Source organism: Sceloporus undulatus, chromosome 1, assembly GCF_019175285.1.
Source record: "Sceloporus undulatus isolate JIND9_A2432 ecotype Alabama chromosome 1, SceUnd_v1.1, whole genome shotgun sequence".
NCBI lineage: Eukaryota > Metazoa > Chordata > Lepidosauria > Squamata > Phrynosomatidae > Sceloporus > Sceloporus undulatus.
This window is the reverse complement of record NC_056522.1, coordinates 41,554,043-41,566,818: the sequence shown is the minus strand read 5'-3', so window position 1 is coordinate 41,566,818 and position 12,776 is coordinate 41,554,043. Positions and strand designations below refer to the sequence as shown.

The 12,776-nt window shown below is 40.8% G+C and overlaps 1 protein-coding gene across 3 annotated transcripts in view; it reads right to left on the bottom strand.

Annotated features, from left to right (window-relative positions):
- The window catches only part of LOC121924124 (mitochondrial amidoxime reducing component 2-like), a 59,291-nt gene extending 47,853 nt beyond the window's left edge, over positions 1-11,438 (bottom strand). The window contains exons 1-4 of one of the 3 annotated variants that reach the window (XM_042455271.1): positions 11,068-11,438; positions 8,347-8,520; positions 7,478-7,640; positions 4,920-5,060 (exon numbers count right to left, since the gene is read on the bottom strand). In XM_042455271.1, coding sequence (XP_042311205.1) covers positions 4,920-5,060; positions 7,478-7,640; positions 8,347-8,520; positions 11,068-11,327 — 738 coding nt within the window. In that variant the 5' untranslated portion in view covers positions 11,328-11,438. The remainder of the gene's footprint in view (positions 1-4,919; positions 5,061-7,477; positions 7,641-8,346; positions 8,521-11,067) is intronic. The other 2 variants (XM_042455278.1, XM_042455262.1) reach the window with 2 other exon arrangements.
- Positions 11,439-12,776: the final 1,338 nt, after the last annotated feature.

Here is a 12,776-nt window from a genome sequence, read left to right as displayed (position 1 = left end):
CAATGGGCAGGTTTGTGTGAATTCACCAATGACCACTCAAAGAACTAGTTACAGGTAACAACCTGTCTTTCTTCATCGTAGTTTCTGTGAATCATACAAATGGGTTAGACTAGCAAGCTGTAACCACAGGTGGAAGGAGTGGGAACACTAGGGGTATGTATAGGATGGGCAGAGCTACCGTCAAAAAAAACTTTCCTAGTGATTCTAGAAGGTTCCAAATGTCTCTGTGCAGGAAAACCCATTTGTGTGATTCACAGAGACCATGACAAAGAAACAGTTTTCTACGACATTGTGCCCCAACAATGGCTCAGTGAGGCCAAGATCAAATTGTGCCATTTTGCTTATACACCTCCAAGTTGGGTGGGTAGTTGTACTCAAGTAAAACTCAAAACTCAAGTAAAGAGGTATCTAACAGTTCTTTGTGCATGTATAGGTGCACAACATCATTGTTTGTGCTGGTAGGGCATAATTCTGCTCTCTCTCTATGATTACAAATCTGTAATGTTATTCTACAAATATGTCACTGTTTTACTGCAAGCCTCCCTCAGTCTTCCCTTCTCTCTCTCTCAAAATTAGAGTAAAGTGCTGCATTATCTCTATGTTTTACTATAAGAACAAAAAAATTGTCCCATTCTCCTACTTTGATTTAGAGTTCATTGCACATGAAGGGTAGGCCCATTCCAAGTTTAGGACACAAGGCACATTTCACTTACTTCACCACAAGATGGCAATATTAAACTTGTCAAGTAACCATTTGGGCTGCAGACTCCACATGACCCACGTTACAAATCTCAACATAATTTCAGATAGCAAAAACAAGAATTTAAAATTATCATGTCTTCAGCAACTGATTTTATACATTCAGGATGTGATGTTTGGAACAGTTGCACACTAGTGCTAATCTAAAAAACAGGATCATATTTGTGTAGTCCCCTAATCATCTTGTTGTTGAAATGTTCTATGTTTTTAAAGCTATTAGAAAACATGGTACCAAATATTAAATATTTACATTTTGACAACTTCCTAAAGAACAGGACATACACCATTTTAAAAAAAAGATATGAGGCCCTTTTACACTACATAGTGATAGCACTATGATCCCACTTTACCTGCCATGGCTGAATCCTATGGAGCACTGTTGATTGCAGTATGATGAGATACAAGAGTTTAGAAAATTCTCAACACTCCATCCTAAACTGCAAATCCCAGGATTCCACAGGATCAAGCCATGACAGTTAAAGCAGAATCATAGCTCTGTAACTGTGTGTGAAACAGCCCCTGGAAAACAACTGGAGGTAGACAAACAAATTGCAAAAGACCTATATTGATTCTGCATTGCTCATGGTTCTTTCATCTGGTGACCCACAAATCTATTAACTACTAATTAGTCACCCTACCTGGCAGGATTAGCCTCATTCTTAAGAGGAAACTCCTGGCCTGTGCATTGTCATCCTAGTTATGGTGAACAACAGGTCCAAAAAAGTATTTTTTTTTTCAAGATCTATTATTCTGCATCAGTATTATACAAATTTACAAGTCTGAGGCTGCAGAGTGGGTGAAAGGGGGTAATGCTGTTCTCATAGATTCCAACATGGTTCTGTTTCACAGATACAACATTAAGTCAGTTTCTTTCTTGCCTGAAGCTGGATATACATGCTTCTAAAATAGTCCTTATTTAGGATAAGTACTCTGGTGTTGTTCGTGTGGCTCACACTCTGCCTCTGTAGCATCCTTAGACTGTCTCACATTCTTTCTCTGGCAGAATCCAATAGCAAGTACATTTCTATACCGCTTATCAGTGCACTTGAGCACTTCCTAAGTGGTTTATAAAGTGTAAGCTAATTGCCCCCAAAAATCTGGGTACTTATTTTAGCAACCTTTGAAAGATGCAAGCCTGAGTTGAGCTTGAGCCCTTTTGCTGGTATTGAACTCGCAAACTTATGGTTTGTGAGTGAGTGGCTGCAGTACAGGCATTTAACCACTATGCCACCAGGGCTTCTATCCAAAGACATAGCCATGTTAGTCTGGAAAGCCAGTATGCAAAGGGATCTTGTAGCACCCTCAAGTCGAACTGAACAAAAGAATCTGAGGAAGTAGATATAAGTAGACAAAAACTCATGCTACCAGCTTTTTTCTTTCAACTAGGTCCAAACACACTGTAGAAATAATCCAGTTTGAAAAAAACTTTAACTGCCCTGGTTCAGTGCTAGGGGAGCCTGGGAATTGTAGTGTGTTGTGGCACCAGAGCTCTCTTGTCAGGGAAGGCTAAACATCTCACAAAACTACAGAACCCAGAATAGCAATAGCAACCACTCCCTAAGTGGTTTACAATTTGTAAACTAATTGCCCCCAGCTCATTTCAGCAACTTACAGAAGGATGCAAGGCTGAGTCAATCCTGAGCCCCTGGCTGGTACTGAACTCACAATCTTGTGGTTTGTGAGTGAGTGGCTACAATACAGGCATTTAACCACTGCGTCACCAGGGCTCAGAATTCCCTAGCATTGAGCCAGGGTAGTTAAAGCAGTCTCAAAGATGCTACAAGATTCCTTTGCATAAATTCTCTCTCTGTGTAACTTCTCTAGACTGTCCATATATTTAGCCAACCTATCATCCTCCTTATCCACCTGCCTGTCCTCCTGACTGCTGTTCTTGTATACTTTTGTTCCTCTCCCCTTTAATTGGATTTCTCAGTTTGACCCCTTGCTTGCAACCACTATGATCTCTGCTGGAATATGGTAGTATCTCAATGTGAAACTGCTTTCTCACAATGCAGTGCTCCCTCACAACTCTGGTCCCAGTCTTAGCTAGATTCCCACCTTCTAACTTCCATGTGCTCAGAGGACTATGTTCCAAGACTGTACTAACTTCACTTCTTGTCCAAGGTGATGATGGGACATTAGTCTGCTCCCAGACAAACTACCATATTTAGATCCAATAAATAAACAGATGAGTTCAGTGATAAAACAAACACAACTGTTGCTACTCTTTTATGCAACACACTCACCCACATACACCTATACTTTCCAGAAATTAATATGATCTAAAGCTTGAAAGGCTCTTATTGGAGATCACTCATAGCCAGTGGTCATGCTGACTGGAGGACTCAAGATCTGCTGTTGCCATATCAGTGTTATATTAACATTTACACAACTGAGGCAATTTGCCACTGCCCTTTCGACCTAGACTTGGCATATTCTATCATATTGCTCTGGAAAATCCTGATTCATCCTGACCTACCACATTTCAAAAACAACATTTTAATAACTAGAAAAACGCTCTGAGGAATTCTGAGGCCACATCAGGTGACCTTAAGCTGTAGGAATTCTATAATGGAAGCATTTGCAAAACAATTTCCCTTAAAGAAAATGAAAGGCTGCATTTTCAACAACATAAGGAAGGTGTGTAGAGAACTATGATATCCTTTGCAAAGGCATCCTCACAGTGGAGTTTATCAAAAGGGATGAATTTCTCTTAAATTCGAATGAAAAGAAAGTGGGGCCAGAACGCATTCACTTAAAGTCGCTAGTTTAGCGCAATGACGTGAATGTGCATTGTGTTCAAACTCGCTTCCCACTGCCCGAAAATAGCATGCCATTGCCCAAATTTGTGTGTGGCAGTCTATCACACAATAACGTGAAACCACATTTTTGTGTTTGGACTGACTTCCCATTGCCCGAATTTGTGTGTAGTGGGTTATCACGCAATAACATTAAACCCCATAATTGCATTCAGATTGCCATTGGATTATACTTCCAGTTTCCCTTGTCTGATAAACTCCAGTGAATTAATATATGTTCCAGCTTTTTGCTCTGCAAAAAGCTTTTTAAAAGCCTCTGCATTTACATGTATTATTTTACCCCAGGGCATACTAGTTGTACCCTAATACAGTTGCCATACACCATCTCATAATCTTAGAACTGGGTTATAATCACTCCCTAGCAGGAGTTCACTGTCTTTTAATGAATCATTTGTTTATACTGCTGTTAGTTATGTAAACATTAACTCTGGTGCAATAACCAGTGGATAAAATTTAATAAGTATGCAAACTCTCAAGAGAGAGATCTTTTTTAAAATGGTAGTATCAAAATGTAGAAACTTTTAAAACTCATTCCTTCTAAGGCTGCACTGCAGAAATAAGGCAGTTTGACACTTCTTTAACTGCCATGGCTCAATGCTACAGAATTCTGGGATTTGTAGTTTTGAGACATTTAGCATTCTGTGTCAGAGAGCTCTAGTGTCACAACAAAGTACAAATCCCAGGATTCCATAGCACTGAGCTATAGCAGTTAAAGTAGTATCAATTATTTCTGAAGTGCAGATGTAGTCTAAGAGTTTGTAAATGTGCTTGCATGTCTTTACTTTGTTTCCTCTTTGCAACCATTGTTGGCAATCCCTTTCAATATTGCTCTGTTATTTATTTCTTGTGTCATTTATACCTTTTAGTGACCTCCAGGCATGTACATGGCTCCTCACTTTATCCTAACAAGAACCCTGTATAGATCAGGCTAAGTGTGACTGGCCCAAGGATCACCTAATGAGTTTCATGGCTTGGCGAAGATTTGAACCTTGATCTCCCAAATTCAAGCCTAGATTCTAACCATTAAACCACACTAGCTCCCTTTACTTAAGCAATAGCATCTTGTAAAGAAACAAAAATAAAATGATTGTTATATCATGCGTTACACATATTGTGACATTTGGAAATGTAAAATCCTCTTAATTTGCCATGTCTTAATATAGCTTCCCTGTTATAAGTCAACTATTTTCCCAATGTTATCCAAAGAGCTAACTTAAAAACAAAAAACCCGCAGCCAAGGTCCAAGCAGAAGTGTTGTCACATTGCACAACTGTGATGAGAGCCCTATTCAATAGTGCTTTTTATTTTATGTACTGCACGAAACAACAAAATGTCATCTACCTCTTCAAAAGCACTACAGCCAGAAACAGTAATGCTTGGTCTAAAATTTCGCAAATCCAGTTTCTTCTCCAATCTGGTATTTAGATCTTCCATTGATGCCTCTGAGATGACTAAGAGTGGGCCAGCGTCACTGTATGGAACCTGGGTTGCAAAAATACAGAAATATTATCAAGCATAACACTAGAAAGCAGTAATGAGCACTTTGTTTATACACCTGGCAAATATCTTTTATTGTGAGAATGCTCCACAGTTGGCTTCTTTAGCAATAAACAGGCATTGCCTTTCTTTATTAGCTTTGCTCAACCTACTACCTCCTAACTCTCAATTGCTTCAAGCACTCAGCACTTAAAAAAAAACAGGCAATATACTGCCATATGTAAACAACTATGGTGGTACATGCTCTGGTAACCTCTCGTCTTGATTTCTGCAATGCGCTCTACATGGGGCTACCCTTGTACCAAGTTCAGAAGCTTCAACTAGTGCAAAACATGGCAGCAGATTGGTCATCGGTTCTTCAAGGTTTGGCCATGGAGTTTATCAAACAGGAGGAATTTCTCTTAAATTCGAATGAAAAGAAAGTGGGGCCAGAATGCATTCACTTAAAGTAGCTAGTTTCACACAATTATGTGAATACGCATTGCATTCGAACTGGCTCCCCATTGCCTGAAAATAGCATGCGATTGCCCAAATTTGTGTGTGGCATTCTATCATGCAATAACGTGAAACCACATGATTGCATTCAGACTGACTTCCCATTGCCCAAATTTGTGTGTAGTGGGTTATCACGCAATGATGTTAAGCCCCATGATTGTGTTCAGATTGCCATCGGATTATACTTCCAATTCCCCTTGTCTGATAAACTCCCATATAACATCAATCTTAAAAGATCTTCATTGGCTCCCAATCTGCTTCCAGGCGCAATACAAGGTGTTGGTTATTACCTTTAAAGCCCTACATGGTTTGGGTCCGAGTTACTTACGGAAACGCTTCTCCCTATACAAAATGTAAAAGTATAAATTTCAAATATCAAACTTTGATTTTCCATTTTTTATAAGGGATACCATTTTGCTATGTCACTGTATTTAATGGGATTTGAGCATACACATATTTTGTTATCCACGGAGGATCTTGGAACCAAACCCCAGCATATATTATCTATTATCTACCGTCTATTATCCCCTCTGTTGGAAGCCGCCCGGATTCCCAGTGATTGGGCAGCATATAAATCCATTATTATTATTATTATTATTATTATTATTATTACAAGGGTCCACTGTAGTTTTTTCAGGAATAAACTCCTCTAGAACATGGCCACATAACCTGAAAAACCCACAAAAAACCATGGATGTCGGCCATGAAAGCCTTCGACTTCACAGTGGTCTGCTTCTTTAATTTCAATGTGCCACTGAGGCAAATTGTTTCAACAGAGACATCTTCAATGTCTTTTTGTTCTGAGTTGGGATGGGCTTCCAAGAATCTGGAGGGGGGGGGTAATTTTGTTGCCAAATAACCTGCTGTGGGCAATATCCTCTCCCAAAATGCAATTTCCACCTACTACTACATTTTTAAAAGCAAGAACAAAAAATTTAAAAATACTACCCCTTGTGCACCTACACACTGAAGCAAAACTGTCCTGCAAAGCAGAATCACTTTCAGCTATTTTTTTTCAACATAGAAGGACAGGGGTCCAGAGGTATATCCACACTACATAATTAAAACACTTTGATGCCACTTTAGCTGCCATGACCCAATCATTTGGAATTCTGAGATTTCTAGTTTGGTGAGGCACTTAGAATTTTTTGCTGTAGGTCAGGGTCGTGCAATGGAGCTCCACAGAATGGAGCCATGACAATTAAAATGGTATCAAAATGCTATATTTGCACAGTGTAGATGCAATCCAAGAGGGGCCTAAAATTGTAAAAATGGGCTGGGAAAGGCCCTGCCTATTTTACACCCCTATTTTAGATGTCAATTATAGGTAGCTTAACTGCTCGTGACAAGGCTTTATTAGCACTTTTATCAGCTGCATCCTGATGGAATCTCCCTGCAAAGGCTGATTTAGTGCTGATAACCTAGAAGTGACAGAGGGAAAGATGCTTCAAGAAAAAGGTATCTAATTATAGTGGGAATTTCTCAAGACAGGCTTTCATAGTAAAATCTGCAAAAATATGAGAAATGAGTTGAGATTTGGGTGCTGTTCTCTATTCCAAATCATGTAATCAATAGTAAGATGTCATGATGGCTACATGCTATTTCCAGGATCAGAGGCAGTGTGTCTTTGACCATCAGTTAATGGGAAACATGAGTAGGAACTATTGCCCTCCTGTCTTTCTTGTTAGCTACTCAAAGGAATTTGGTTAATATTGTAGGAAGCAGAAAAACAGAGTACTGTAAATATATTTTTCATTTGATCCAGCAAAGTTCTTCTGATGCTCTTCTCTTGTTTAAACAGGCTACAACTGTAGATATAAAACTACTCCTTTTAAAAGTTTTTTTTAAAAAAACAACCTAAGACAGTAAAAGACAAACCATCACTTTTTTAAAAAAAGTTGTCAAACCTCATCAATAGGCCGAAAAGGTGTATTAATCAGTTCACATTTTCTGGGTGCCATTTGGGTCTCAAAATGCACCAGTCGATACGATTCTGAATTCAGGAAAGTGGTAATCCAATGAGCTACTTCATCACCACAGTCCCGTCCTTCAATATCAAGCCCAAAAACCCTGTTGAAGATTATAAAAGAGTTCAAGGAGTTACATGTTGAAGATTCCTCTATTTTGATCTTAGGTTATCAGGATAAAAATGTCCAGAATAAAATCCTGGCCATTTGCAGCAATGTGAAAAAAAGTGAAGATAACATGTACTGTATTCATACAAAGAGGTCCTGTGGCAGTTTTCAGACTAGCTGAGAGAAAGAGGTTTGTAACACAAGCTTTCATAGACTGGAGGTGCATTTACACTGCAGAATTAATGCAGTTTGACACCACTTTAACTGCCATGGCTCAACGTTGTGGAATTCTGCAATTTGTAGTTTTGTAAGATATTTAGCCTTCTCTGTCAGAGAACTCTGGTGCCACAACAAATCCCAGGATCATATAGGATGGAGCCATCAGAGTTAAAATGGTCTCACACTGCATTAATTCTGCAGTGTGGCAGCAACCTAGGTCTATTTCATCAGATATGTTTGAGGTTGTTAGGGAAAAGGCCTTAAAACAGCTGATAGAGTAAAATATTTTGTCTTGAAATATTTTGGGTCCTAGAGACATATGACCATGAACATTTGGGGGTGTTTGACTGCAAACAACAAAGTTGTAGTGTCCAAGAGGTAATTCACCATATTTGTCATCAAAAAAGGGCAAGGGGGGAGTTTAGACAAAGTAGCATAGGAAAATAGCATTTTGCTTAATATAGAAAGAAAAAGAAAGAAACCTGCAATTCTTCACTGGATTTTTCCCAGAGGTTTTGACAGGGATGGCCAGTTCCTTCATTTCTGGAGCATTCAGGATTAAGTGGCCATTTCGGGAATTTACAGAAATCAAAACCAGTCGAGGTTCCTGTCGAGCTGTGACCATATGTCCATCTTCCTTAATCACCAACCAAAACCTATAGTTCAACACAGGGAAGCATGTTATTCCCTTAGACTTCAATACCTCACAGATCATGAGAAAAATATTTTCAACACTGCCAAAACAAGTATTTTAAGCTGGAATCCTGTGGTCCCAAGAATGCAGGCTTAGCGTGGTAGGATTAATGAGATATTCTTCTCAAAGGTTTTACCAGATTTCTCTCTGACCTTGCACAGAGACATCTGACTTACATCTTTCTCCCAACCCTGCCAGCCACCACTGGAAATGTACCAGTATTTTAAAATAGAGTCTATTATATGACTTGTGGACTATTTTGCAATGGAAAGGTGTGATATAAATCTTTAAAATAAAGAAATTACACCATGTTGTAGCAATGAGATATCTCCTGCAATTGTCACAACTGAAAAAGCAATTTCTTATGAAATGGAAGACTGATACATTTTCAGAAATAAGAATTTAGATTACAAAATACAACCTAAAAGGTAATTTAAATTTAAAAGTTTTGATAAGGAGTGTTCTTCCCTCAAAATTGTTTCAGTACTACTTAAGTCACAGGTTATAATTTTATGAAATTCAACCATGCTGTCTATTTTTTATTATTATTAAATGAATTTTATCCCTAGTGCTAAGGTTACCATGGACAGCCAAGAAATCAAACAAATGGGCCCTAGAGGAGATAAAACCAGAAATTTCTCTGGAAGTCAGGATGACAAATACTAAGGCTGTCAAACTTTGGCCACATCATGAGGAGTCGTGACTCACTGGGAAAAAACAACAATGCTAGGAAAGGTAGAGGGAAGCAGAAAGAGAGGAAGGTCACATGCTAGCTGGATAGACTCTATTAAAGAGGTCATGGGTATGGATTTGCAGGACGTGAGCAGAGCAGTGGAGCATAGTCTTGGAGATGTCTCATCTACAGAGTCATCATGGGTCGAAATTGACTCGAGAGTGGATAACAACAACAACAATCTATAGTGATGTAAGAAAGTACGTGGGCGCGCTATATGTGGCTTTCAGCATATGCTGAAATCTGCACAGGAGCGCGCGGGGCGCAAGGGCAGCATGTCCCATTTGGATGAATGGGGTGTGTCCCCATGGCGCATGAGTGCCGCCACGCTACCACATGCACGAGCCCCATTCACTTGAATGGGGCTTGAGCATGTGCGATATTTTACTTACGCAGGGGGGGGGTCCGGAACAGAGTCCAGGGGTTTTCTCAAGCTACACATCTGCACAGGCAATTCACTCTCATTGCTAGGATCATTTTTGGAGTTGATTTCTGTCTTATTTTGAGGTATAGGGGACTATTTTATTTGAACTGGATAAATATCATGTTGTTAAATATAGAAATTTTATTTTGTTCTGTTTGGGATGGAACCATATTTTTCAGACATGCGCAGTAGCTGGATAATGGCGCATGCATGAAACATCCAATCACGATATACTAATGATACAAGAATGGATGTATGCAGAACACAATTACATTTCTCTTTCGTTTTCCTATCGTTATTATTGCTATACAGTACGAACGACAGAGCAACGCGGTGGGCTTTTGAATGGGGAATGTGACTATGTTTTTGTTCTGTTTTTATTTTGTTGTTATAGCACAGTTGCATGACTATGCGGAACTATAGATTGCTACAGTGCTATGCTTGCTTCCATTATCTTCCAATGGCACAACTGTTGTGGAATTGGCCCTTGTGCGATAATCTCCAAAATGTTTTGTGCAGTCTCTGTCTAAAGATACTTATAGTTCTAGCCATGGCCATGCTGCCCCATGAAACACAGCCTCAGGTGCCAAAGAGCAAAGGGCGAGAAGCAACCCAGAGTCCACAGAAGCCCCGATAAGCCTGGCAGCGATGCTTCTGTGTGCATTTTTGCTGTCCTTCTACTCAGTGTCACATTCAGAGGTCCCAACTAAACACAATAATGCACTAATCTATATGTATGTGAGTGTCTTTAGCTTTTGATTTGTAATGTACTCCATTTACTTTTCCCTGTCCTTTTTCAGGACATGTCCTCCATTTCAGCCTTCCTCTGTCCAGGAAGAATTCCAACATGTCCTCCCTTTTGAGCATGGCTAAGGAGCATGAATTTATATTCATAGGAGTGTTTCAAGCTTGTATTTTGCAGTGTCCTCCATTTTTCTTGAATGTCCTAGCTTTGGTGGTGCCTTCTCCTCCTTTGCAGGGAGGACACCTGGTCACCCTGGCCCCAAAATGAGACCCATCCATCAGACTTCAAGGACAGTGTGACCAGACCTCCTCCTTTTCCAGGACATGTCCTCCATTTCATCTCCAGGAGGCATTCCAGCATGTCCTCCATTTTGAGCATAACTTAAGAAGCGTGGGTTTAAACTGGAGGGATAATCCGGTTTGGCACCGCTTTAACTCTCTGTCTCACTCTTTGCTATGGAATTCTGGGAGTTGGAGTTTCTTGTGGGGCCCGAGGGCCCCACAACAAACTCCAACTCCCAGAATTCCATAGCCCTGATCCAGACATGTTAAAGCTGTGCCAAACCGGGTTATCCCCCCATTGTGGATGCATCCCTTCTTTCCCATACCTGTCCCGCAAGTCCCCCTTTCGGAGACCCAGCGGGGTGACCTCGGCTTCGTCCAAGCGCAGCCCCCGGCAGGACTTCACCGGGTAGATGACGATGTCGGAGACCACCCCGACGCGCTGCATCTCCCTCCTCCGCCTCCGCAGGGCCCTTCTCCTCCAGCGCCAGGCCGCCAAGGCCCCCAGCGACAAAATGGCGGCGGAGGCCCCGATGAGGGCCAAGCGAGAAGAAGGGGGCAACGGCCCCCTCAGAAACCCGGCCATGGCGCCAGAGAGAGAGAGAGAGAGAGAGAGAGAGGCCAGGAGGAGGAGGAGGCAGGCCTTCTTTCCCTCTTGGCTGCCTTCCTCGGAGCCTTGTGGCCAGCAGCCACAGCCTTATTCTGGCAGGCTGACAAGTTTGAACTTAAAGCACCAGCACAAAATGTCTAATGAACAAATCGTAAGCCCGCTTTGATAGCCTTGGCTGAAGAGCGGGTATCATAAGTAAATAAGTGTTAAAATGAAGGCCCTTCAGGGAAATAAAATGAGGCACCTGACCAACCAGACTAAGTCAAAAAGCTCAAAACCAACTCCGATACTGGGTCCTGATTTCGGCATTAAAGAGAGATTAATGCGCGTTTAAAGCATCCCACAGGCACCACAAAATGGAGGCCCTCCAGGAAACTAAATGAGGGACCTGACCAACCAGACTCAATAAGCTCAAAACCAACTCCGATATTTTTATCACACTGGGTCCTGATTTCAGCATTAAAGAGAGATTAAAGCGCATTTAAAGCGTCCTGTGAATGAAGCGGAAAATGGCACGAATGATCATTGCATGCCGCTATTGCCTGAATAATGCAATATCGGAAACGCATCATCACTGAAATCCCGAAAGTGCCCAAAACCACCACCTAGTTTATCACACTGGGGGCTGGTTTTGGCATTAAAGAGACATTAAAGTGCGTTTAAAGCGTCGCGCAAATGAAGCAGAAATGGCAAACAATTGCACAAATGATCATCGCACGCCATCTTGCAAATAAAGCGATGTCGGAAACACATCGTCACTCAAATCCCAAAAGTGAAACGATGCACGTTGATGCTTCTTTGTGACCGCTTTAATGGCAGGTTTTGTGCGACGTCATGTAGATTATTAAGCAATTTTTGTCCAAGATATTTACAGGATAAACTCCCAATCTCCTTCATGTGATAAATGTAGAAATATATATTCATGCTCCTTAGTCCTGCTCAAAAGGGAGGGCTTTTTACAAACAAACATGAAAGCTAAAAACATCATGCTCAAAAGGGAGGGCATTTTATATGTCAAAAAACCACGAAGGGCATTACAAAATGAAAGCTAAAAACAACACTCATATTAATATAAATCCATGCTCCTTAGACCTGCTCAAAGCGAAGGACATGTTGGAGCCCCTCCTGAACAGAAGAAAGCTGAAATGGAGGACAGGTCCTGGAAAAGAAAATGCTGGATATTGCAAAACAAAAGCGAAAAGCACGCATAGAGATGTAAATTTATTCTTAGTCATGCTCAGAATGGCAGACATGTTGGAACTCCTCCTGGACAGAAGAAGGGTGAAATGAAGGACACTTCCTAGGAAAGGACATGGAGAAGAAAATGGAGGACATTACAAAACAAAAGCGAAAAACACTCCTAGAAATGTAAATTCAGTGTTCTTAGTCATGCTCAAAATAGATGACATGTTGGAATTCCTCCTG